The sequence below is a fragment of the Canis lupus genome, chromosome 5, assembly GCF_011100685.1.
Source record: "Canis lupus familiaris isolate Mischka breed German Shepherd chromosome 5, alternate assembly UU_Cfam_GSD_1.0, whole genome shotgun sequence".
NCBI classification, from domain to species: domain Eukaryota; kingdom Metazoa; phylum Chordata; class Mammalia; order Carnivora; family Canidae; genus Canis; species Canis lupus.
The window spans coordinates 55,948,895-55,974,731 of NC_049226.1; the positions used below are offsets into that span (position 1 = coordinate 55,948,895).

The following is a 25,837-nucleotide window of genomic DNA, read 5'->3' on the forward strand; positions in this document are numbered from 1 at the left end:
AGGCAGAGACAAGACAATGCTGCCCTGCAGGCCTCAGTGCCTGGGTCGGCCCTGCTAGGACTGCCCAAAAAGCAGGGACAGAAACCTTCTAGGACTAGATCCTGCTCCAGTGCCAACAGAGCAGGCCGAGGCCCAGCCAGGACACTCATGTTGGGAGAACAGAGAGCATTTCTCAGCGATCATCTTGCCGCTTGTCCTGGGGATTCTGGGACACCCCTGCCTACAAGCCAGGTGGCATGCAGACTGGCCTGTTTGAGTGCCAGTCTGCCCCTGGACAGAGGACAGGACACAGTGTCTCACCCAGAATCCTTCACTCCAGGTCCCTTACTCTTTCTGCACCCACCCCCCAGGAATGCCTACTTTCACCTTTAAGATAGAGTTGAGATCCCAACTTCTGACCACCCCCACAGCTGAGTGAGGGAAACTAAAAGAAATCTTTACATCTTGTGTGTCTGCAATGTCCTCAAAAGGTCTCCACTGCTTAAGAAAAATGGTGGGAATATCAACGACAGACAGAAATCTAGTAGCCTGGCCCAACCCTCTCCCTTGGCAACAGGGAAAGGGGAGGTAAGCCAGGAAGGGACTTGCCAGGCCCAGACGCTCTCCCCAAAACCACCTTCCACAAGACTTAAAGAAAATGAAACTTGCACGATGATTTCCACTGCTTATTTTATTTCAACAGTCAACTGTCCCCAGAGAAGAAATGGATACATAGATGATTTAGAAGCACCATTCTCTTCTGAGAACTGCATCAGTGCTTACAAACAGCCTACTTTTTAAAGTTGGCAATCACTATAAAAATATCAAATAGTCAAACTTTAATAGATTTTTTTTAACCAGAAAAGATGCCTATAGTGGCTTAAACTTTATGGAGAGGAGAGGAGGCAGCCCCAGCAGTCAGAATGCTTGGTGCAGCCCCTTGGAGAAGGGGCGAGAGGCAGTGGCCAGGCAGCCCTCACAAGAGATAGAGCAGCAGGGAAGGACGCTGTAGAACCTGCTGTCAGCACCTGGTCCCAGCTGCCCACACAAACCACCTGGATGTGCTTGGGGCTCAGTGTTTGTGCTGCCCCCAGCTGGGACCAAGCAGAGGCGGAAGCAGAAGGCTGAAATAGATGGTGCCTCCTGTCCTGGAGCGGGCCCGAGGAAATCAAAGACCACTTCTGGGAGTGAGTCTAACAGCAGCACAACCCAGACTCAGTTAAATTCATTCCTAAATGTGAGCTTCCACCAGCCCCCCAATCCTCAAAGCCCTGGCCCTCCCCTGCTAACCATCCTCCATGTTCCTGGTCAATCCCACGTCTCTGGATAGAGAGAACCTTAGAAATCACCTTCCTCCCTCCTGTCTTGAAATGGAAATTAAACTGCCATTTTATGTCTACTACTACCCTTCCTCCCTACACATCCCCAAACCCGTTAAGAACATCATTGCTGCAACACCCGCAACCCCCACCCCGCTGGCCCAAGCATGCCAGGGCCTAGTTGGACTGCTCCTTGGAAGGCAGCTGGCTGGGCTCACCCGGCAGCACCTCCGCCTCTGCCTCAGGCGCCTCTGCCTCCACCTCAGGGGCCCCCGCCTCCGCTTCAGGGTCCTCCGCCTCAGGGGCCCCCGCCTCCGCCTCAGGCACCCCGGGCTCCTCTGGTACCCCTGCATCCTGGCCATCTGTGAAGGACAAAGAGGGGCTGGATTTACAAACAGGGGAATTACCTACTTTCAGATGCAAACTTTTGGTCAGGCATTCTCAGGGTTCCCAGCCTCTGCGGAGAATGCCTTTGCCCTCCATGGGCCAGGTGTCCGGACCCTGGCAGCCTAGCCCCAGCCCAACACAGACTCCAGCTCACACTCTGGCTCTGCCTGTCGCCAGCTGGGTGGCCAGGAGCAAGCTACCCCGAGGCTCTGAACTTCTGCACGCTTCTGGGGAATGAGATCTGCCCTCCCAACGTCAGGTCAGCAGGGGATGACAGGAAACAGGGAGAATGAACACAAATGCCGTCCTGGGGTGCAGGTTCAGATGGGTCCTCAGAATCACCTCCTGAGGTGGGGCCGTTAAGCCCACTTCTGCAGAAGGTGAGGGAGGGGGGAGGCTCCAAGGACTGAATGACCTTGCCGCGGGTCACAAAGCTACTGTCTGGCTCTGGGGCCAGCATGCTTCAAGCCACACACCATCTCTGCCTATCTAGGCATCTCAAACACAGCACGTGTGTACAGAAGGCCTCACTTCCTTTTCCTAGGGAGCCTCAGGGAAGGACTGAAAGGGGAAAAAAAAATCCTAGAACCTTTAAAGCTGCAAGAACCCTCGTAAGAAAACCTAAAGCACTTTTACCTCTAATATTGACTACCACAATAACCCTGTTAACAGGACCCATTTTACAGATGAGGAGACAGGCCTCGAGTGAGTGGGAGGGCCTGAGGTCACCCAGTGCGCCAGTGGCAGAGCAATGAAGGACAGGGTCCCTGGCTCCTGGCCGGTTTCTCTCCACGAGGACTTATCCCTAGCAACCCCCACCCAGTTCCAGCTGCTGCCCCAGCCTCAGCATCTGCTGCTTCCCTCTCTAGAATAGCCCCAGCTGAGCCAGAGCAGCCTGGCACAGCTGGTCTCCTGAACACACCACAGGAATGCCATCCTTCACATCTCTGCCCACAGGCCCTGATAAGGGGTGGGGGTGGGGGGGATTGGGAATTAGCATGAGCTCCGGAGCCAGACAGAATTCTGTGGAGATCCAAGCGCTGCCATCTTCCATTTACATATGTGAGAACCTCTCAGGGTTCCATTGGTTTTCTCACCTGAGACTGGGGAGCCCCTCTTGGATGCTTGCATATGGAATAAAAAGAGGGATATAACTGAAGAGCTCATCCCCAGACCCAATGCATTTTAAATTCTGCTCTCCACCTCTACTTTGTGATTAGGCCCCCTTCCTCCAGGAAGTCCTCCTGGCTCCCCAGAAGCTGAAAGCCTGGGGCCCTCTTACCAGTGGTTTCCTTGTCTGTATCAGACAGAATGGTGAGAGAGAAAGATGCCGGTGGTGGCGGCGGTGGCAGAGGCGGCAGAAAGTGGAGCGCAGACAAGAAGCCTGGTGGGAGAAATTGAGGCTGCGGCGGTGGTGGCGGCGGCGGTGGTGGTGGAGGCGGCGGCGGTGGTGGTGGAGGTGGCGGCGGCGGCGGCAGCGGGTAGTAGCTTGGCTGGAAGTCTCCCACTGGCTCCGGGACCTGCATGGCGCCCAGAGGGAGAGGGTTAGCCAGACAGGCTGGTCAGACAGGCCTCAGACTGCTAAATAGGGGGCTCCCAAAGGGGCAGATTCACCTCTGTGACCCAATACCTAGGCACAGGGCACATGAAACAGGGTGTTCAGCAAATACCCATCCAGTGATTGAAGGCAAGAAGAAATTCAGGCATCTCAGGTACGCCTGGGGAACAGCCACATAGTCACACTGAGCCCTTCTGACCCTAGGAGGGAGGTTCTAGCACCATCCTCACTGCAATGAGTGTCAGTGGGGTGAAGCTTCAGGCCGAGGGCCACAGAGCTGGGAAGTGAGAGGCAAAAGTGGGTCCTGTGGCTGCTCTGCTGCTCTGTGCTGGGGAAGGTGCCAACACATCCCAACCCCTGTGGTTCCTTCTCCTGGTACAGCTAAGGATGTAGACACCAGAGTCGGGGGCCTTATTCCCATAGCTGTGACTTAGGCAAGGGGAGCTGGGAGACCACAGCAACACGGCTCCAGCGGGCAGCTTGTGTGTCTGCTGCTTCCTCGGCAACCAAAGGATAAGCTCACGCTACAGGACCCTACGGCTGGAATGGGGCATCTGCAGTGATGGCCACACCACTCACAGCTTAACAGAGAAAGACATGAATGTAATAAAAAGTGGTAATACATTTCAGATGTAGGTCCTAGTATTTCCTTCTGCATCAGATACTTCAGAGCAGCATTTTACAAGCTGTGTTTTGGAGAACCCTAGTGTCCTATAAGGTATTTTATGTGCTCTTAAGCGTTCTTTGTCAAGGGATTGGAGTACCCCACACACTACCCCACACTGGTGAATCATATATGAGCACACTGAAGCCTTGAGGCAGTCTGCATTTTCTAACAAGGAAGGGAGAAAGCCCACCTTTAAGTATCCAGTACGTGCCAGACCCTCTGCCAGGCACTTCCCATGCATCACACCTTATTCAATCTGTCCACAGCCCTGTGAGGTGGGTACTCTTTCCCCTACTGTTCAGACAGAACCTGAGTCAGACCCTCAGAGATCAGAGGACTTCCCCAGGCCATATGGCTGGGAAATAGTGGAAGTAGGGTTGGATCCCAGGTCTATCCAACTCCAAGCTTGTGCTGTTTTGTGGGAAGAGAACAGAGGAAGTGAAGCAGCAGCAAATGGGGTAGGAACAGGAGTAGGAGGCTGAGGACATCCATGGGGAATATCTCAGAGCTTGGTCAGGAGGGACAGCAGGACAAGGATGAAAGCAATTCATAGGCTCTTGGGTTTGAAACAGCTTCAGAAATAAATGCCTGATCCTCTATCCAGACGTGAAGGGGGTGGGAAGGGGGATTATTAGTGCTTTAATTCCAAGCTGCTCAGCCAAGTCTCTCCCTGGATCACAGCTCCTGCCTGGGGCCTGTGGTGGCAGCTCAGGCCCAGATAAACCAACTGAGATCACACTCTTAACAAAGGCCGTCTGGCAAGCCTGTCAATCAGAGCTCCACCCTGGACGCCAGGCTCCATCCAAGCTTCTGTGTGAGCAGACGGTGGGTGCGTGCTCTACTTGGCCAGAGGCCCCTCTCTTTGTGTGAAGGCTGGAGGCGTTGTGCTCTCCTGGAGTTGCAGTGGGGTGGCCAGCGTCCCCAGAGTTCAGGTATAGCAGGGGTGGTGTAAGAGTCAAGGGCCGTGTTTGCTCTGCCTCTCATGACAGAGATACCTTGGAGAGCAGAAGTAAGTGCCAGGGCCCCAGAGTTGGGGTGACAGCTCTGTTCTGATCAGCTATGTAATGTGAACACCAGTCCTTCACTCCCAGGTTCTGTGACCATGAACAAGTACTTAACTTTCTCTGAGTCGTCTTCCTCTATGCTACAGTGGGGTGATACAGCGTACCCTGATGGCTCACAGGAGGGTCACAGGCACCCTGGAAATTATCAAGACCAGTGGGTTTCAAAGCTTTTCCTTAGAATCAATGGAAAAGGACTTCTAGAAAACTTAACAATGTCTAAAACAGACAGAAGAGATGCTGCTGGGGCTGCAGCAGGAGTGGGGACCCTGTCCCCGGTGTGCCTGACCTGTGTGAAGCCCCTCACAATGGCTCCACACACTGCAGCTAAGACTCTCCGTATGTAAATATCAAGCATTCCTTTCTTCTCAACCACTTTTCACAAAAAAGCATGCTCTGTCCTCACTCTTCTTTACCTGCCACCCAAGAGAAACGTCACTCTAATACCCAGGGTTAGGCTTTTAGCCCTGAGGGAGGGAGGAAAGGTAATGGTGGCTTACATTTCCCTGAACTTGAGCTGCATTAGAACTGACCTGCCCCACAGATCCAGTCTGATGGGGCCCCATCAGGACTGGTTACCCAGGCCTCTGCAGCCCTGACAGGCCTCAGGGTTGTCAAAGGGGAAAGGGCTTTTAGCCACTCTGGTCTGGAAGGAGCTGGTAACCAAGGCCACAAACCTGGTCACCCCAACTTGTACCTCATACAACAGGGACGGCCTGATTCTTACATACTCAGTATTCAAAACACAGGCTTAAAGAACACAGCTGTTAGTAAATGACCACTGGTCTTATAAAAAGATTACATCTTGTCCATTCTTTCAACAAATGTTTCCTTAAGGTGACAGGTGTTTGGAAGAAGGCTTCCATATTTTTCGAGACTAAGCTTAAATTCTTCCTGAAAGCCCCCAGCAGTCTCAAGTGACCCCTATCTTTTGGCAGGGGACCTCCATGTGCTCCTGGCTTTGCCCTCAACAGTGTGGTTCCAGGAGTGATACTTTCCTTCTGGTACCCAGCAAGATGAAGCACCCTTCCAGCTCCAGCTGGTGGTCACTCACTCAGGCCGTGGCACTATGTGGCTGTTCCCCAGGTGTACCCGAGATTTGTCTACAGTCCTTACCTGAACCCCTAGCTCTGAAAAGCACATACCACAGCACAGACAGCCCAGGCCAATGTGCTGACACACAGATGGACGTGCCTACACGTGTTCACTCCGAAAGGTGCACACCGCATGAGGTCAGTGTTGTACCTGTCCTACCAGTGCTCAGGCCCTGGCACAGATGGGTACTTCAGTTCACTTACTAGGACAGAGGATCCAAAATAACAGCAGCAGCATCCGGGATAAAGAAAAACCAGGAAAGGAATGGGGGATGGGACCTACCAAGCCTCCTCCATGGAAGTGGCTGCAGGACACATGCCGGAAGCCCCGCTGGAGGGGGATCCCCGGAGTCGGGGATGCATCCTGGTAGCCCAATGGGAATGGGCAGTAGGAATGCATGTTGGAGCAGCTGGGATACAGCTTGGAAGGCTCTCTCTCCAGGTACTCAGGCCCCATTACACAATCGGAGTTGACGCTCAGAGGGAGCCCTGAAAAGGTAAGCAACGAGGGAAGCGTTAAAAACACACAGAATAGGGCACCTGGGTGGCTCAGTGGTTGAGCGTCTGCCTTTGGCTCAGGTTGTGATCCCGGAGTCCTGGGATCGAGTCCCACATCGGGCTCCCTGCAGGGAGCCTGCTTCTCCCTCTGCCTCTGTGTCTCTCATGAATAAATAAATAAAATATTTTTTAAAAATTAAGTTAAATTAAAAAATTAAAACACAGAACTAGGGAAAAGAGCGTATCCCTGTACAAAGGTAGCAGTACAACACTCAAATCCACTTACAAAGAACTGCCACATCCATTATGCTTTTGATCCTCCCTGCTTTTAGAGCCCTTCAGCCACGTCCCACTGCTCTTAGAAAATGCCTTTGGCCCTAAAGCCCCATGAGAGCTTGTTCCTGCCTCCACCCCGGCCTCCTTACACACTGTAACCTCGCATCTTCTTCTTTCTCAGCAATCTCAAGGCCTTGGCACCTGCTGTTCCTTCCCTCAGTTTGGAAGGCTTTTCCCCCAACCTCACTGTGCTTAAATAAAGTCCTCAATACCTAGCTCCTACTCTCCCTTCAGACCACAACTAAACCATTACCCATTCGAGCTCTACACATTGATTTGTGGGATTCCTTGATCTGTGCTGTCCCTCCCACAAGGAGGAGATCCTTGAAGGCAACAAATGTGACTTTCCCCGTCACTTCTTCATCACTAGTGTCAGGCACAGTTACGTGCTCAGTCCCTGTTGAGGTGGAATAGAGAAAGGCACTGTCTCTGTGGAAAGATATCTTCTAGAATTGCTGTTTCAGGTCTGTCATCCCTCTCTAGTTTCCCAGAGGCCTGAGTTCTCCTAGAATGTCCCAGAAGGCAGAAATGGCCTTCAGAGGGCATCTAGGCCAATCCCCTTAGCACAGCGGGGAGAGGTTTCCACAGAATAGCTCGCCTCCTGTGCTTTCTACCACACCGCCATAGAGAAAAACAAAGGAAAAAAAAAAAAAAAAAAAACCACGTGTCTGCACCCAAAAGGAGCCTCAAGTCTGTATGTGACTTGAAATTGTACTTTTAATAGTGAAGACCACATTAAGAACCATGCGTTTACCAAGAATTTATGCATATGGCGGGAAGGGAAGGAAAAAAGGCAGTATCAATAGACCAACTGCTGTCCAGTGGGGAGCAGAGACCGCGCTCCCACTCCCCGGGAAGGCATGGGGGGGGGCAAGGTGCGCACGCGCAAAGTTGGCTGGGAGGAGCCTCCCGCAGAGGCAAGGGGAAGAGTGCGCAGGCGCAGCCCCGTCGAGCAGGCCCGCGCACAGGGGCGTCCTGAAGGAGGCGCCACCAGCCCAAGAAAAGGGCGGGAAGAAGCGCGCAAGGGCACTGGGGCGTCTTCCTGGAGGAGGAGCCACGGCTCAGGCGCTGGGGGCCATTTTCTTTCTCTCAAGGCCGGAAGGCCCGCAGCTGGCTACGTGTTAAGAGCCTCCGGAACAACCGTATTTCTTTCTAGCCTTTAATCTTTTGCAAAATGGCACCCAGCCCCGGACTGTAGAGAACGGTTTTCCAAACCCGAGTACGCCCGGAAGCATTTACGTCCCACCCCCACCCCCACCCCCACCCGAGGGCCCATGGCCGCACCATCCACGCCGGGGGGCCTGGGCCGCCGGGCCGGACTCTTACCGAAGTCGGCGAACGGCGGGCTGGGCACGGGCCGCAGCGGCCTGCGCAGCTCCAAGCGGCCGGGGAAGCCCTTGCCGGCGGCCTCGGGCCCGAGCGGGAGCCCCAGCGGACCCGGCGCGGCCGCGGCAGCTCGTGCGCTCAGCCCCGCGTGGCCGCGGCCGCCCAGGACCGGCTGGAAGGCGCTCGGCCCGGGGCTCGGGCCGCGCGGGGGCCTCTCGGGGAAGCCCGCGGCCACGCGGCCCTCGGGGCCGGCCTCCCGCTCTCCCGAGGCGGCCACCGGAAGCAGCTGGCGGAGGCTGGGGCCCGGGGGCGCGGCGGCCGCGGCCCCCGCCGCCGGCTCGGGCCCCTGCGCGCCCAGGGCCATGTCCTGCTCCTCCTCGGAGGCCTGCCTCTTGAGCACCTTCTGCGCGGCCATGATCTTCTGGCGCTCGGTGATCAGGTAGCACTTCTCGCAGGTGCACTGCTTCCAGCGGCACTTGCCCGCGTGGCCCTTGACCGGCACCAGGAAGCCGTGGTTCCGGCACCGCGAGCACTTCGGGGTCCGCAGCATCTTGTCGGCCAGCCCGGCGGGGTCTGCCTTCATAGCACAACCGCCACCTCCGGGAGCTGCCGAGCGAGTGCAGCGAGGACGAGCGGCGCCCCGCAAGTCCCTGGCGCTGGGGACTTTGGATACACTTGTAACAAAGTGGTCTCGTAGGTCCCGGGAACTGCACGGGACCCTTGCATTTTCCCTCCTTTTTTTGGAGTGCAAAATGTGGAGGCTTTCCGTGTCTTAGTGAATTGCATGCAAAGGCTTGGGTGGAAGAGATTCTTCGGGGAGTGCTAGTGCATGTATGTCGTCCAGGTTATCTCAAGTCTTACCGTTTAATTTTCCAAACTTTCTGTTCCCGCCACAGCGTGGACAGAAGAGGTTTCTGTAACTTCAAAAAAGGCGGAGTGATAGTCAACGGTCCAACAGATTTAAAGCTCCAGAGGAACAGGCCTCTCCGTACACACCCGTTCCAGGAGAAAAGCATTGAAGGGGGCAAACCATGTTTCTCCTTCCAAAAGTTTCTGCTTCTGCTGGATTTCATTTCTCTCTCCTGCTGAGAAGCAGCGGCTCACGGTGATGCTTCCAGAATATTCTCAAGAGCTCAGCGCAGTATGATGGTTGCTCAAGGGTGTGCCCTACTAGCAAGATAGAGAAATGCATTTCTGGCAAATGGTGCGTTGCTGTTGTTGATGGCTTCCAAGGTAAAGCATGCTTTAGACAGGATATTTTAGCGGGAGCTTTTATCCTTTTTAACTTTGCCACGAATTTGGTTGTTCCCTGTAAAGCAGCCCAAATCTTGGTACATCTGAAAACTGGCACAAACTTCATAGTTTTCTAATGCTACTAAATTAATTCATTTTCTTGTTTGAAAGAAAGGTATGATACTCTGAGGTCTTTTTTTTTCTTTTCTTCCAGGTCCAAAAAATGGGAAAATTAATCACCAACACCTACATTGAAAAGCTTGTAATCACAGGATCAGACATATTTAAGAAGGTGGTTACACTTAAAACCTGGCTAAAATGTGTGTGTTTTAAGCTGACCTTTTTCTGAAATTTTCTTTCTGCTAACAGAATGGCAGAAGCCGAGGCCTGGTGTCCACCTTGAATTTCTGGAGCTCTTGGTTGCTGCTGGCTCCTTTGCATTTCTCACCAGCAGCCTGACAATAGGGAATGGTTGCCATTCTGAGGCTGATTAGAAACTGGGACCTGAAAAGAGGTTTGTAAGGCCCTTTTCTGCTTTAAAGAAATATATTCCTCATTTTAATAAGAGGGCAAAAGTATATGCTTCCTGTATTATTTGGCCCTTCAGGGATTTCACTGGTAATTTTACATCCATTTAAAGAGATCTAGGTTGTCTCTGCTTTGCTCTAACACCCCTAAGTCTTAGTTTTTGATTTAAAAAAATATGATCCTGTAGATAAAAGAACAGGCATGCTCATTTTCTGACTCCACCAATTCAAAATGTCTAATTTTTTCACTGAACTTGTCATTCGAAAGTGGTACTTAAAAATCATAGTTTCAATACTACTGTCAAAAAATCTGGGGCATAAGCTGCATTGTTTCATGATAAGGTCATATTCTGCATTATCAGATTTAAATTTTAACATTCGAGGATAAGACAAAAAAGAACACTGCTCTCATTTACATTTCATGCTTGACCACCCAAGCTCTCTTCATTTTCCTATTAATGATTTAAAGGAAAATCCTATTCAAAGCCAACTATTCGAATTAACATATTTTGGCCTTGTTAACTACAAAATGCTTCCATATTTACTTCATAGCTTTAGAGGCAGAATATACCCATAGGTGATGTGAATTTGCATCATGCTTTGAGAACATTAATAAACAACCATATATCTTTTTAATCAGTAGTCACATTATAAGATGCAAAAACCCCAGGGTTTACAGAGTAAACAAATCTAAGAAAAAAGAAAAAAAGACTAGTTTATTTCTCTCTTCCCTGGGAAGTCTCAATTTGTGTAGGTAAATTCCAACAGAGCTTTATTTATTTCACTCTTGGAAATTCAGGAAAATTGATAGTTTTGTTTTATTTAGTTTGATGACTGATTACTTCTTAGGCTGCTGCTTTTTTAAAGAAATATATACGTTTCTTTAAATTGTTATTTTTTAAAAATGGTAAAAATGAAAAACTGAAGTCATAAAAAGATGGGAGCCATAAGTATATAGTAGACTACCTTTTTTTCTCCACACCTAAACCTTAGGATATTTATGTTTAAGAAAGTCTGCATCCAGCCCCGGTGGCGCAGCAGTTTAGCGCCGCCTGCAGCCTGGGGTGTGATCCTGGAGATCCAGGATCGAGTCCCACATTGGACTCCTTGCATGGAGCCTGCTTCTCCCTCTGCCTGTCTCTCTCTCTCTCTCTCTCTCTCTCTCTCTCTCTGTCTCTCATGAATAAATAAATAAAATCTAAAAAAAAAAAAAAACCTTTCCTTAAAAAAAAAAAAAAAGAAACTCTGCATCCTCTTAAGCAGTGGTTTATAAAATAACGGAGTCATAGTGGCTGAGGAATCACCAGTTTGACTAATTAACCACAAAGGAGCGGCTTGGTGGTCATATGTGACTCCCAGCTTCAAGCGAGGCTCCTTTTCCCTTCAAGTCCCAAGCTTCCTGTCTTGAATAATGCCTCTTCTTTTCAGTTAATATGACTGCTATTGGTACTGCTTAATTTGTATTCATTGTAAAGAGTCTTGCATTATACAATGCATGGAGGTATCATTTATAATCATTAAATATTGCATGCACTGTAATGCTTCCTTACTGGGAGTACACAAGAGGAAGAAAGGGCTTTTTTTGCCTATAGCTTCTTTCCCCTAACAGTTATAACCCAGATAGCTGCTATCTTCCCCTCTTCAAGCTCTCTCCAGTGAGCAATGAAAACTTTATTGAAGATTTTGTAGAGGATGAAAGGGAGGATTTACATGACACATCCTATAGCCAATGCTTGAAAATCCTGCCTTAGCATCCTGCTGTGTTATTGGAGAGAAACTGGTCTACTCCCTCCCTCCACCCCCAGCCCCCAGCCTCTCTGGTTTCTCTCTTTCTTGATTTTTTGGGAGCTCTGTAACAGCTGTGACTATCTTATTTTCCTTTATGTCTAGCACAAAATAGACATTCAGTAAATATTTGTTAAATGTGCAAATGGCTCTTGCCTCCCTCTCCTGCCAGTGTCAAAATTATCTCATCTCTAATTGGCACAGTAAATTAGCTTGGCTTCAGCAACTCTCCCCAAGCATACAAAACAGAAAGCCCACGGTGAGTGAACAGGACCACTCTCTGACAAGCAGAATTTGGTGATCAACTTTGGTTCCTTGAGCTCACCCCCAACCCCTGATGGTTTACTAACAGTAATAATAACAGCTAGCACTTACTGTTTCTATATGCAGTCATTTTTAGTCCGTTGAGGATTCATACAATCCTTACAACAGTCATCTAAGGTAGGTGCTGTTTTTTTCACTCCCATTTTACACATTTTACACATGAAGAAACTGAGACCTAGAGTAGTAATTTGCCCAAGATTTTCCAGCCATTGAGTGGCAAAGCCATGATTCAAAACCAGGAAATCTATCCTCAAAGTCCATATTCTGCTAACTCAATATTTTTTCTACACAGATACAGTGCTCTCCCTAAGAAAGCTTTAGTGATGAATAGAAATTGTCTTATTATATATACCATTACAGATGGGGCAAAGGGGGGTGAAGGTAGTAGCAACCTGGGAAAGCTTCCTAAGATGCCCTGCTCAGTTGCTCTCCTCCACCCACAGCCAATATTTATTGAGTGCCAACTATGTGCTAAGTGTTTGAGACACTTTATAAATAAAAATTCAGAATCCTTACCTTTAGGCATATATTCTAGCTGGCAAATCAGACAGTAAACAAATAATTCCAGATAAAAGCTAGGGAGTAGGGTACAGGGAGAACCAGAATGCTATAGGAACACATAAGGGAGCCTAACCTGCATCAAGAAAGCAGCTCCCAGGGGCACCTGGGTGGCTCAGTGGTTGAATGTCTGTGGCTCAGGTCATGATCCTGGGGTCCTAGAATTGAGTCACACATCGGGCTCCCCTAGGGAGCTTCTCCGTCTGCCTCTGTCTCTGCCTCTCTCTGTGTCTCTCATGAATAAATAAAATATTTTAAGAGAGAGAGAGAAAGAAAGAAAAAGAAAAGAAAGAGCGAGCAGCTCCCAGGGCACCTGGGTGGCTCAGTCAAATAAGTGTCCAGCTCTTGATCTCAGCCCAGGACTTGATCTCAGGTCGTGAGTTCAAGGCTGGCTTTGGGTTCCACACTGAGTGTGGAGCCTACTTAGAAAAATGCTCCTTTTAGGGGCTTGTTTTTCTGCTGAGGCTGAAAGGATGAGTAGGAATTAGGTACAGGAGCAGGAGAGGGGTATCTTAGACAGAGGATGTTTGAAGGCCTGTAATTAGGTACAGGAGCAGGAGAGGGGTATCTTAGAGCATGTTTGAAGGCCTGTAATGTGGCTATAAAGTACAGTGAAGTCAGGACTGGAGAGAGAGAAGGTATAAAAGTTTAACAGTAGCCAGATCACGGAGAGAGTCCTTGGGGAGAAATTATGGGTGTAACTAAGACAAAGGAGAGGCCAAACTGGAATCCACATATCCAGACATGTCCGTGACCTTGGTTTTTCTTTCAGAAAGTAGAACTAGTAGAAGTAGTCCTGGTAAGTAACTAGGACTCATATAGGTATTGCAAGATTAAAATGGAGTTGAGTATGGTTTTCTTTGGGGTGGTTGTTCCCGATGGAACACACACCCAAGGCTAGCCACAGCCCTGGACTAACAATATGCTAGCCACCTGATTCTCCTAACCCTGCAGCCCTGTTCACGGATTCGTGTGACCTCTCCTAGGAATCTCCTAAGAATCACAAAGTAGCAGTGATGGAAGACAAAAGAGTGACAGAAAAATAGAGTGAGATGAAATCAAGCAAAAAGCAGTTGGAGAAGTTTTGTAGATAAAGACTAGAATAAACAATTTTGTGGAACAAACGGAAAGTATACAATCTGGGCAGAGATGAGGCATACTCAAAGTGGTACAGTTCACTGAATTAGACCCAATAGCACTGACCTTTGTTTTGTTTTCACTTCCTAATTTGATGAAAAAATATTTTTACATACAGAAATTTTCACATGTAACTATTACAAGTACTATCAAATTTCAATAAATTTCAGGAAAACTTTTGTCTTAAAAGAGGCACATGTCCCTATAAATACATTGTTAATGGGGAATAATAGCCTTAATATCTCTCTCTTTTAGTAAAATGCAGATTTGGTTTAACACAACATATATGAATTTAATGTCAATAAATGCAAGGCACTGTTCCCCCAATAAATGAGAGTCTAAAAGAAGAAAGGAGCAAAGAAAATTAATCTTCCTCTATGTGTATGTTCCTTGTCTAGTTTTTTTAAAACAGTAAATTTTTATTTACACAAAACAAAACACCCAGAATTTCCCCCTAAATTCTGCTTCTATGAGAATGGCAAACATATCAGGAATTTATCTTTCAAGAGACCTTTCTTTTCATTTTAAGTCACAGCATCGGTACAAATTTAGCCCATATTGTAACTATAAACAGATGGCAAGAAATAATTGCTTTAGAGACAGGCAAACTGGATGAGAACTTGATCATTACTCATTAGTTGTGTTACCTTGGCTAAGTCACTTATCTTCTCTGTACTGCAGTAGTACAAGCAGTAATAATATTTGTATAATGTGCTACAAATTCCAAAGTACATTTATCCACATTTATCCCATTTAATATTGTTAATATATAATGAATGCATACAGCTTTGCAGGTGGAGGGGTTCAGAACAAGGCTCCTCAAAATGTGCTACTGTTGACTCTTTTGAGCTGAAGTCACTCAAGACCCTGAAAGCTTAAGAGAAACTTTCTACCCTTCCTAAACTACCTAAAAGAATCTAAATTGAGGGGTTTTGCCAGAATAAGAGTTATTATCAGAAATGTTTTATCTGAATGATTGATCTGTACGACAGGTCAAACACCTAATTACTAATCTGCTCTTACTGCCCTCCTCCCTTTTGAAGCCCCAGATCTCTACCTTATTCCTTAGCTCAGGATGTCATATGTGCCTCATTTAAATTTTCTGTTATTAAATCCCTCATGTATTTGAGGATTCTCATACATACAAAATTAATTTTTTTTCTCCTGTTCATCTGTCTCGTGACAATTTAATTCTTAGACCAGACAGAAGAACCTTTAAAATGTAGAGAAAAGGGCAGCCCAGGTGGCTCAGTGGTTTAGCGCTGCCTTCAGCCCAGGGTGTAATCTTGGAGACCTGGGATCGAGTCCCATGTTGGGCTCCCTGCCTGGAGCCTGCTTCTCCCTCTGCCTGTGTCTCTGTCTCTCTCTCTCTCTCTCTCTCTTTCTGATGAATAAATAAATAAAATCTTTAAAAAAATAAAATGTAGAGAAAAATTTTTCCTCCCCAACATAGGCATAGTCTGATTTAAATCACAGAAGAACAACTCTAAGGGAAGTACTTTTGTTATGTCCATTTGACAGATAATAAAACCAAGGATTAGAGAAGTTAAGAAATTTCTTCCCCAAGGCAAACAGGAAGTAGAAGGAACATGTATGTATAGCTCCCCAGTCTGTCCTCTTAACTATTATGCTCTCATTGTCATTATTTAGTTATTTCACTTACTTTATACATTTAAGATCTCTGACTCTTACAGGATTATAATGCCCAGCCCAGTGTCTGGGACTGGCACATGGTTAGCATGCATTATATGGTACCAAAGAGGAAGAAGGGCGAGGGAATGGGGAATGAAGAGAAAGAAATAGTATCTCCACCTCCAACAGATTTAATTCAGTAGCTCAACTTTTCCAAGTGGCTTCAAGCTTCTCCAAGCATAGATTAAACCTGAGCTGACCAAAACCATAGCTTTACTCCCATGTGACTATTGAGCACTCTAAAGTGTGGCCAGTCCAAATTAAGATGTGCTAAAAATATAAAATACACACACCAGATTTCAAAGACAGTATAAAAAAGAATGTAAAATATCTCACTGATAATTTTGTATAGATTATATACTGAAATAATGATATTGTGAATATTGAGTTAAATGACATATTTTAACATGGTCTTTTACTTTTTAAATGTGGCTTCCAGAATATTTCAGAATACCTATATGTCTCACGTTGTATTTCTACTGGACAGCACTGAAAGAGAGATTTGTCTGTGTAGGCCTTCTACTTCCAAGGAGCAAGATTTTTAACAGTAGATCAAATTCAAGCTGTTACACCACTGTCCTGTAAGCCACTTGGATGCATTCCTTCCTCATGTTGATTAGATTGCCTTCACTAACTTGAATCTACTCTTTGTTATTTAGGGCCTTTCTAATGGAATCTGTCTCGTGCTTTAGAATTGGAATTATTAATTAGAATATGTCAGCCAGAAGAGTCTAATAAAACTCTAGTTTGCTTTTTTTTTTTTTTTAAGATTTTATTCATGAGAAACACACACACATACACACAGAGACAGAGAGAAAGAGAGAGAGGCAGAGACATAGGCAAAGGGAGAAGCAGGCTGCCTGCGGGGAGCCTGACAGGGGACTCGATCCCAGGACCCCGGGATCACAACCTGAACCAAAGGCAGATGCTCAGCCACCGAGCCACTCCACCCCTCTAGTTTGCATTTTGGATCTTTAGCTGTATTGATGTTATTTTTATAGGAATATTTTCATATTTATCTTGTCAGGTATAAATTACTAGTAATCTGTAAACTAGAAAAGAAAGAAGGATATCATTATATATCAAGGCTAAACCATTCCTTTAGATTCTTCTAAGATCCCAACCAGAGGGCATGGATCAATTATGAATATGCTGCTTGGTAAGTGGGGATAAGTGGAGTCCTTTGGACATTTAAAATTGTTAAGAACTTTGGAAATTTTATAGAAAATTACTTTATCTATGCCCTTATCTCTCAGAACCCACCCCAGATAAACAACTGCTACTCTAGGAGTACTAATGTTGCTTTGCACAAATAATTCCTTAAACAAGCAAAAAGGCATGAAGATTTGTTATGAATAGTTTTCATCTAAACATCTAGGGATTATTACTTCCCACAACATTTTCTTTAAACATGGTTAGAACATATTTAGTGTAATGAGTTTGGAGATTGTTGCTTTTTCCCCTACAACTTGCCAAATAAATCAGAAATAGTTATTTTCAGAGACAGTTTAAGGAACTCCGTAATTCCCAGTCTGTTCAAGTTTTACAGTAAATCTTAGTTGAATGGCTGTCATTGTTTCCAGTCTGGTCAAGCAAAAAAGAAAAAAGGCATACAATTCATCAGAACAATTAGTTGATTGGGGTTAAATAATTCTAGGAATAAACATTTGACCCCCTGGCACATCATAAACCTCCTGGAGTAAGAAAGATTATAAATTAAATGTACATGATTTAAAATCATCCAGATACACCCTGAACATTATTGCAGGCATGTGGGACACATTTAGATAAGTTAAAACCAAGTGTGGGTTTAGAGTTTAGCTATCTTTGATCAGTGGTTTACTAAAGCTTTATTGCTTTGGTGTGAGGAGTGAAGGGAGGAATAGTGGCAACGGTGCCCCCTACTGCCTGATGGCCATCTCCTCTGTTTCAGGGATTTTTAGACATCCGGTACCCCAGGAGATCATGAAACTCCTAAGTATAAAGGGTTCAGGAAGGGGGAAAACACCTAACATTCTTTGAGGGTCTATGTCCTTGCAAGCACTCATTGTCATTTAATTTAATGATAATATGAAGTTTATTACCAATTCAGGAAAGAATAGGATGAAGCTTAAAGAAACTGAGATTCAGCAAAGTTAGATGACATTTATAGGATTTGTAGTTAGAAATGGGACAGGCCGGGATTTAGACCCAGGTCTGTCTGGCTCCCAAGCCAGGAATTCTTATCTGCAGTATGCTAGCTGTGGCTGGAGGCCTTGGGCACAGCTGGGACTTATAAAAGTATCATGACCAACCATCCTGATTGGCCTGGGACTGAGGGGGTTCTGGAGTCACTGGACTTTCAGGGTTACAAATGGGAAAGTTGGGGGCAAACTGGAAGCTGGCTGCCCTAGAAAGAATTCAACTGAATAAAGCACTAGGCTAGGAGGGGCAGTTTGGAAAAGGAGGAAGTCTACTCAGTTGTGTCTGTCCTGTTCCTCTCTATGGCCCAAGCCGCTATGCCACAGGTGAGCAGTCTCCGTCCTATTTATTTTATGCTGTGACATATCCTGGGGGACTGTCACAGAAGCTCACGTTTCTGCCAGTTATGATTTCTTCATTTCTCATCCTAAATCATCAGTCAGTTGGAATTTAGTTAATTGAACAAATCATTCACTCAAGTGGAGGGGAAAGAGTAGAGACAGACTAGAGTAGAGACTAGGGCATCACAGAAACATGAATTCTGTGAGGATTAATGAGGGCCAGAAAAGATAGGGGAGTAACAGAACAAGGACATTCATGGAATGCTTATTAATGCACAGGGTGCTGGGCCAGGTATTTTGTGCGCATTATCTCATCTTTTAACAACTCTAAAGGTAGTTATAATCAACCCTAATTACAGATTTTTAAAATAAATAAATGAAGCTCAGAAAGAGGCTAACTGTTCAGGTCACACAGCTAGGAAAAAAGGTGAAAATTTTTCATACTGAAGACTCTTAAATTGTTTCCCTTCAACTTGTACTTTTTCTTGAGCAATATTTTAAGGGTACAGAACAAGTATCTCCTATGAATGAGATAAATTGTTTAACCTCTGTTTTCATAACCAGTGACCCATGCATGCTACATGTTAGGAAAACATCCAAGTTATACCTTTAGGAAATAGAGGACTAAGTAAATGGTACTGCTATTATTATTCTAGCTTCCCTTACTCTTTATTTTCTTTAAGTTCTATTTTTTTTAAAGATTTATTTATTTATTTATTTATTTATTTATTTATTTATTTATTTATGATAGACATAGAGAAGAGAGAGGCAGAGACACAGGCAGAGGGAGAAGCACAGGACTCGATCCCAGGACTCCAGGATTGAGCCCTCAGCCAAAGGCAGGTGCTAAACTGCTGAGCCACCCAGGGATCCCCTTTAAGCTCTATTTTTGACAGAGTTCAGCATTTCCCAAAATATGTTCCATGGAAGACTATGTCTGTGAAATGTGAAAAAGTATAATATAAAAAGGGGTTCTGGGGATCCCTGGGTGGCACAGCGGTTTGGCGCCTGCCTTTGGCCCAGGGCGCGATCCTGGAGACCCGGGATCGAATCCCACGTCGGGCTCCCTGGTGCATGGAGCCTGCTTCTCCCTCTGCCTGTGTCTCTGCCTCTCTCTCTCTCATTCTGTGACTATCGTAAATAAATAAAAGTTTAAAAAAAAAGTTTTAAAAGGGGTTCTGAGATCTAATAAAATTAGGAAACCCTACGTTAGAAAGTTAAAGTGCTTTACTGTGGAACTTCTCACTCTGCAATATGTTCAGGTGCCCTGTGAAGCTCCATGAGGAAGCTCTAGTGCTGTGTTCTCAACCTGTTATTATTCATTATTGGCACTCCATCTCCAGAAGCCTTTTTAGATATTCCCCTAATTGCCCCTTTCTATCCACCTGCCCCTCCACCAAATTAACTACCAAGGAATAAGACTTTGGTGAGTAGGATGTTTTAGGGGACACAAACTATCGTATTGAGGGTTTTTTTGCCCTCAGTGAACTAATTTTTGCCCCATTGGGGTTGATACCGCTTTACTTGAGAATGAAAGCTCTGGTATGAAATGCTCTTCAAACATGTTTGAGCGACCACTGACCTTTTTCAGGTGGACCGATATTCCCAGGAACATACTTTGGGAACCCTGATTTATTCAGCATGAGATAGCTTAACATTTTGTTTTCTTATGACTCAAGGTGAGAATCTTTTCTTTCATACTTAAATTCCTGATGTTATAAGATACACTGAGACATATTAAAAGTTTTAAGAGTTTATTTGAGCAAAGATCAATTTCAGTTGGGCAGTACCAACCAAATGGGAAGTAGTTAGATGCCTCTGGTGACAGGAACTAGGGAAAAGACTTTTATAAGATCACAAAGCAAACCAAAGAAATGATTTGATTGGCTGTTGCTCAAGTGGTTGCCTTACTTGGAAAAGACTAGTTGGCCATTTGTGCCTGGCTGTCCTTAGTCTTCAGTTTTTTAACACTGATGGAATTACGGGCTTAGTTTTTGGTTTCCTCACATAGGCTGCTAAGCATTAAAGCCACCTTAGTCTATTTGCCTTGTTTAATTAATATAACACTGGTATAAGACTACAGTAAGGACGGGACTTCAGGAATGCCTGGGGGAGTGTCTGACTTTGGTTCCGGGCTTTGGCTCAGGGCGTGATCTCGGGTCTGGGGATCGAATCCCACATCAAGCTCCCTGCAAGGAGCCTGCTTCTCCCTCTGCCTGTGTCTGTGCCTCTCTTTGTGTCTGTCTCATGGATATATAAATAAAATCTTAAAAAAAAAGACAGGACTTCAAAAAGACTTGATTGAGAAATTCTTCTCTCCCAATGGCCATCATCCTCAGTTTGTGATTTGAATTTTATACCACCAATTTTTAAAAAATGGCAAAACACATAAAGTGTCTAATGTTCACTAATCTTAAGTGTAGAGCTTGATGAATGTGCAGAGTTGTATACACACCTATTTCCAGATAAAAGTACTAAATTCTTGATCAGAGAACCTTTATTTTTAAAAAAAATTTTTTTTATTTTTATTTATTTATGATAGTCACAGAGAGAGAGAGAGGCGCAGAGACACAGGCAGAGGGAGAAGCAGGCTCCATGCACCAGGGAGCCCGATGTGGGATTCGATCCCGGGTCTCCAGGATCGCGGCCTGGGCCAAAGGCAGGCACCAAACCGCTGCGCCACCCAGGGATCCCTTGATCAGAGAACCTTTAAAAAAAAATCTTTGACCTCCCATCATTCACATACTGTGTTTTTCAAAACTTAATGAAGTTTAATGAAGAATCCACCTAAGGGAGCTTGTTACAATTGCATATTCCTACCCTTGAGGATTCTCATTTAGAAGGCCGGGGGTGATTGTAGATTTTAAGTAAAGCATTACAGGTTGTCCTGATGCAAGTGGTCTACGGATCACACTACTGAGAGATGTTGGCCTCCCTACAGGATAAAAGTCAAACTGCCAAACAAGGTGTTAAGACTTTCCCTAATTTGACCCCATTCTATTTTTCCAGACTCAACCCTTGCTAGCTTCCATGTTGAATTACTCACCTCTCCCCAATAGTTCCTGCATTCATGTTTCCCCCAACCTGGACTTACCTTTGCATCTACTTTTTTTCCCCCTCTCCATCTACTCATTGTGACAGACTCCTACTCGTCCTACTCATTATGACAGACCTAGCTACGTTGTCATCTCCTCTGGGAAGTCTCCTTAACCTCATGAGGCAGAATAGGTTGCACTCTCATTGTTCATACAGAATTTTATTCAGACCCCTATTATACTACTTATCACACAATCCTGATTTTTAAATCTCCTTATTTAGAAATAAGCAAGAATATGTCTAGCTCTTTCTTAAACTCCTAACCCTGCTCATTGCCCCGCACACAGTGGGTGAATGAATGAATGAATGAATGCTACCGATTTACACGTGGAGTCACTTAGTTCTCATTTCCTAGGCCAATGAGACTGAAGTCCCCCTAAGGGAAATGAGGGTTTCTGACTCACTTTTGTGATCTCCAAAATTATGCCAGGGACTCAGTAGTCAAGAAAAAAATACCTAATGAAAATAATCAACAGACTCTCTGTCCCCCCAATTTAGTGAGTACCTCCATGCTTCTTAGGCCCTCACTTCAACACTTGGTACACAGGAGTGGAGTGTGAGTGCTGGGGGGAGATGTCATCCATACATATCTAGCACCAGAATGTTAGGTTAGGAGCCGCAGGAGTGGCCTCCAACACCAGGTTCCTGGTTCTCCTACACATTCCCTCCATAGAACACTCTGTTGCCATGGAGATGCCCATTGTCCTAAGTGGACACAATTCGGTGAGGACTCCAGAAAGGCAACAGTGCATGGCGACTCTCCGCCCCCTGGTCCAACTCCTTATCTATTTGTTCGCCTATTCCTGTGTCTACTCCTGTTTGTACTTGTTGATTTATTTCTTTAGCATCTTTGTAGAGCATTAGGCAGCTGGGCTGGACAGAAGCCACCTGGGCAGGCGAGGCCTTACCTACCGTTCAAGGTGAGACCTGGGGACCCCTGCCGTGGGCTGGGGAGGGCGGAGGGGCGGGGCTCCTGCCGGTCCCATTAGTCCGTTGGGCCGAAGAGGTGAAGGGTGGGGCGGAGGGCGGTCCTGGGGGGGGTGAGGGGCAGGGGGTGCTCCTCCCCGACCTCCCGGAGCCAGCCTCGGGCCGCCACAGGGCCGCCGGTCGAGCTCTGCAGAAACCCCGACGGACACCGGCTGCGCGGGTCGCTCCCACCGGCCGTTGGGTTGTCAGGCGCGCGGGGGAAGCTCACGCCGACGCGCACCTGCCCTGCGGCCCCTGCAGAGGCAAGAGCTCGGGTGAGGGACGTGTGTGTCCGGCCGAGCACGCTCGTGCGCGACGCCGCGGGTTACCGAGAAGCGCGGGCCGGCTCCCCGGCAGGCCCTGGGCGGGGCCGCCACGGAGGAGCAGAGCTACGAGCACGAGCACGGCTCCACGAGGCAGGCTGAGCTGCGGGCTGACGCACACGGCCGTCGTGCGCCTGCACCTGGGCAAGGGCCGCGTGCAGGTGGACGCCGGCAGGTACAGGGGCAGCGGCAGCGGCGTCGGGGTGACGGTGCGCGACGACGGGCTGCGCGGCCTGGCCCCAGGCTGGGCCCCGACCCTGCAGGGCCTGTGCAAGTTCGGCCTCTACTAGGGCTTCAAGACTCGCTCCGCCGAGCTCCTGGGCCCCGAGGCGGCGCACGCGTGGAGGACCAGCCTGTGCCCGGCGGCGTCGGCCAGCGCCGAGTCCTTCCCCGACGTGGCGCCGGCCCCCGTGGGGGCAGTGAAGGTGCGCATCCAGACGCGGCCGCTGCACCACGATGAAGTCCGCCTGCTTGGAGCGCACGGCGGAGGCGCCCGACGCGCGCGTGGTCCCGCAGCCGCAGCACCGGTGCACCAAGGCCGAGCAGCTCACCGCCACCTTCGTGGCCGCCTACGTCGCCGGCACCTTCTGCGCCGTTGTGTCCCCCGGCCGACTCCGTCGTGTCCGTCCTGCACAAGGAGAAGGCAGCACGGCCTTCGGAGTGCTGCACACACCGGGCTGCGCGCGCGTGTGGAAGCGCCTGCTCGCCCGCATCCTCGTGATCGGCGCCCCGACTGCGTGCAGTGGTGCATCTGGGACTCGGTCAAGGTCCACTTCAAGCTGCCTCGGCCTCCGGCCCCCCAAGCGCCCCCAGACCAGGAGCAGCAGGAGTAGGAGTGGGTTTGTCAACGCCTGGGGCCACCCTTGGCCCGAGAGCCCATCCACTGGGGGATTGTGTCCAGGCAGCAGTGCCAGCGCGTAACGTTTTGTTTTCTGATTTGGGAGAGGTGACAAGATGTAGTCCAAGTTCTCTTTAAAAGGGCCGATTCCTTCCCCTTTTTGGCAATCCTAGGCAATTGCAGCCGTTTCCTTTAGGAACCCGAACCATTATCTTTGGGGAGTCTGCACAGCTGCTTTAACTCACTAGCTCTCCAGCTACTGTAAGGAGAGCATTCTTAACGGGAAGTAATGTTAGGTAATTTAGGGCCTCTAGGTTGTTTCTCCTCTGATGCACCGTTCGGTGGAGATTCCTGAATAGCCCACTAATGAGGTCTTAAGGTCAGCACAACTATATGGGGCTGACAACAAAGTAAAATTCCGCTGCAAGTTATACACCCCAATAGAAATCGTGCACCTATTGAATAGATAAAGGACTCATTCTGTGCTTCCTGTTCGTGTTCATTACAAGTAAAAATTATTAAAAGTTAAACTGTGGCTTCTATTGCCTGATAACTTAGACTGAATTCACTATTTTCAAAGAGACATGACATGAGAAGATCTGCATTTTCTCATTTTGCTTTGTCCAATTCTGTTCCTGATGTTGCTGATTAGAACGTAGTTCTCTCCAGGAAGTTCTACAATTGGATCAATGTGGAAATCCAAAATGAGATGAAGGGCAGGCTCTGGAAATAAATATGTAAAGAAAAGCCTCTGTTCTCTAAAAATTTCTTTTGTACAACTCAGCTTTCAACAACCACACATCCAAAGAAGATCATACCACCCTGACGTTTAAAAACACACACATGAAACCCTGCAATTCCAGTTTTTTGTTGAATGTTGAAGTGTGCTTTTGGTGACTTTGGGAGGAAAATCTCACTTTTAATGTCACAAATGCCATTAATTTAATGTGGTGCATGTTGCCATGATCTCTTACGATGGTTGAAGTTCATAAAATTTACTGAATTATAAGGCACATTCTCAGTTTTCTGTATCCTTCATATCGCTCATTGGGAAAATTATAAAATTAGTGAGACTCTGAATTAGAGATGTTTGTAGAATGTAAGCAATAAACTTCAGTGTGATAGTTGCTGTAATTTACCACACTGTTACTTGATTGCCTTAACTTGTGTTAAAGATGGCAAACTTTTTAACTATCTAATAAGAGTAAATTTAAATTGTTCAGTGGTTAACAGAAGTTAAAAAGTGCCTAAAGTTAACTAAGTTTTTTTGAACTGTCTTGATTGGATAATAAAGAACTTGGAGGAAAAAATCAGAACTTGTGAATGAGCTAGAATCAAATTTATATTTAATGCTTCTGTTTTGTTTATTATTGGGGAAGAGGATGGGAAGGATACTATGTATTATTAAGACACTGACTTTCCTTAGGCAGTTGGTGTCTAGTGTCCAGGTTTTTGAAAAAGGAAGTTCTCAAAGAAGTTAGAATGATAAATTTCATGGCACTAAATTGTGCAGGTTCTTTCCTGGAAAATTTTAAGATAAATATATTTCTGTCTACTGTTGCCTTATGAAATGTAGGAAATTTCTTTGGTCAATACTTTAGTAAGTAAAGTTCTTTCTTTTCTTTTTTTTTTTTAAGATTTTATTTATTTATTCATAGAGACACAGAGAGAGAGTGAGGGGCAGAGACACAGGCAGAGGGAGAAGCAGGCTCCATGCAGGGAGCCAGACATGGGACTCGATCCAGCGTCCCTAGGATCAAACCCTGGGCTGCAGGCGGCGCTAAACCGCTGCACCACCGGGGCTGCCCAGTAAAGTTCTTTCTATCCATACTGTAATTTAGGGATTTGCTGCAAAATCTTGGAGTTTCAGGATATCACTTGTTCTGCTCTGTCGTATTTCATGATTGTTCTATTGAGAATACGAGATAATTTCTGTAATATACACTGTATGCTTAGAGAGTTATAATCTAAGGAGAACTCTTTGGCATGATTCTATCATGGACATGGTCAAGGAAAATTACTTCGTTTGGGTTAGCAGTTTTTCTATTCAGTTCCTAGATTTCTGTTCACCTTTTTCTGTTGCTAGTTTACAAATGTCTGATTAAATAGGAGCCACGGTAGCTAACAATAAAGAATAAAAATTTAAGTAAGGTTAATAAATAAAGGTTAACAAACAAATATGTTTAAGTAAGATTAATAAAAGTTAATTAAGTAATTTAATGACTCTTACATTCAAAGTCATTGGGGATTTTTTTCCTAGTTACTATTCCTTTGGTACAACTTAAACTTCTTCTCAGTGTTTTGCTTTGTCTATAATTACCAGTCTGAAATTACATGAATCTGTTAGAATTAGAAAAGCCATAGTATATGTCTGTGAGTCATTTTTTTTAAGATTCATGTATTCGCCCAAGAGAGAGAGCATGAGCATGCACACACACAAGCAGAGGTGGAGGGCATGGGGGTGGGAAGGGGCAGAGGGAGAGGGAGAGACTCAAAGCAGACTCCTCACTGAGAGTGGAGCCCGCTGAGGGGCTGGATCCCCTGACCCATAAGACCATGACCTGAGCCAAAACCAACAGTCAAATAAATATTCAACAGACTGAGCCACCCA

The 25,837-nt window shown here is 46.6% G+C and overlaps 1 protein-coding gene, 2 long non-coding RNA genes and 1 pseudogene across 5 annotated transcripts; 2 read left to right on the plus strand and 2 right to left on the minus strand.

Moving 5' to 3' along the window:
* Positions 1 to 652: 652 nt before the first annotated feature.
* Positions 653 to 8,859, minus strand: DMRTB1 (DMRT like family B with proline rich C-terminal 1). Its single transcript, XM_038537491.1, has 4 exons — positions 8,226 to 8,859; positions 6,349 to 6,554; positions 2,968 to 3,205; positions 653 to 1,660 (listed from the first exon to the last, which is right to left on the minus strand). Exons 1-4 carry the CDS (start codon positions 8,806 to 8,808, stop codon positions 1,476 to 1,478), a joined length of 1,212 nt encoding a protein of 403 aa, XP_038393419.1. The 5' UTR covers positions 8,809 to 8,859; the 3' UTR covers positions 653 to 1,475.
* Positions 8,609 to 20,503, plus strand: LOC111095955. 3 transcript variants are annotated; one of them, XR_005359768.1, is made up of 4 exons: positions 8,609 to 9,458; positions 9,673 to 9,750; positions 9,828 to 9,972; positions 15,921 to 16,196. It is a non-coding gene; the product is annotated as an uncharacterized LOC111095955 (long non-coding RNA). The 3 variants fall into 3 exon arrangements; XR_005359767.1 differs by lacking the exon at positions 15,921 to 16,196 and adding an exon at positions 19,595 to 20,503 and having other exon boundaries at positions 8,610 to 9,458; XR_005359766.1 differs by lacking the exon at positions 15,921 to 16,196 and having other exon boundaries at positions 8,616 to 9,458; positions 9,828 to 11,111.
* Positions 19,741 to 21,038, minus strand: LOC119876303. The gene is made up of 2 exons (XR_005359769.1): positions 20,711 to 21,038; positions 19,741 to 20,498 (listed from the first exon to the last, which is right to left on the minus strand). It is a non-coding gene; the product is annotated as an uncharacterized LOC119876303 (long non-coding RNA).
* A 748-nt stretch (positions 21,039 to 21,786) lies between these two features.
* On the plus strand, positions 21,787 to 25,397 carry LOC119876324 (annotated as a pseudogene).
* Positions 25,398 to 25,837: the final 440 nt, after the last annotated feature.

What these genes read in the sequence shown, in the direction of transcription:
- DMRTB1 (XM_038537491.1), bottom strand. Translation starts at nt 8,808, where the DNA reads ATGAAGGCAGACCCCGCCGGGCTGGCCGACAAGATGCTGCGGACCCCG. An exon ending in ACTTCCATGGAGGAGGCTTG is followed by an intron (nt 3,206 to 6,348) that starts GTAGGTCCCATC and finishes GGCGCCATGCAG; the next exon opens with GTCCCGGAGCCAGTGGGAGA. An exon ending in TACAGACAAGGAAACCACTG is followed by an intron (nt 1,661 to 2,967) that starts GTAAGAGGGCCC and finishes TGTCCTTCACAG; the next exon opens with ATGGCCAGGATGCAGGGGTA.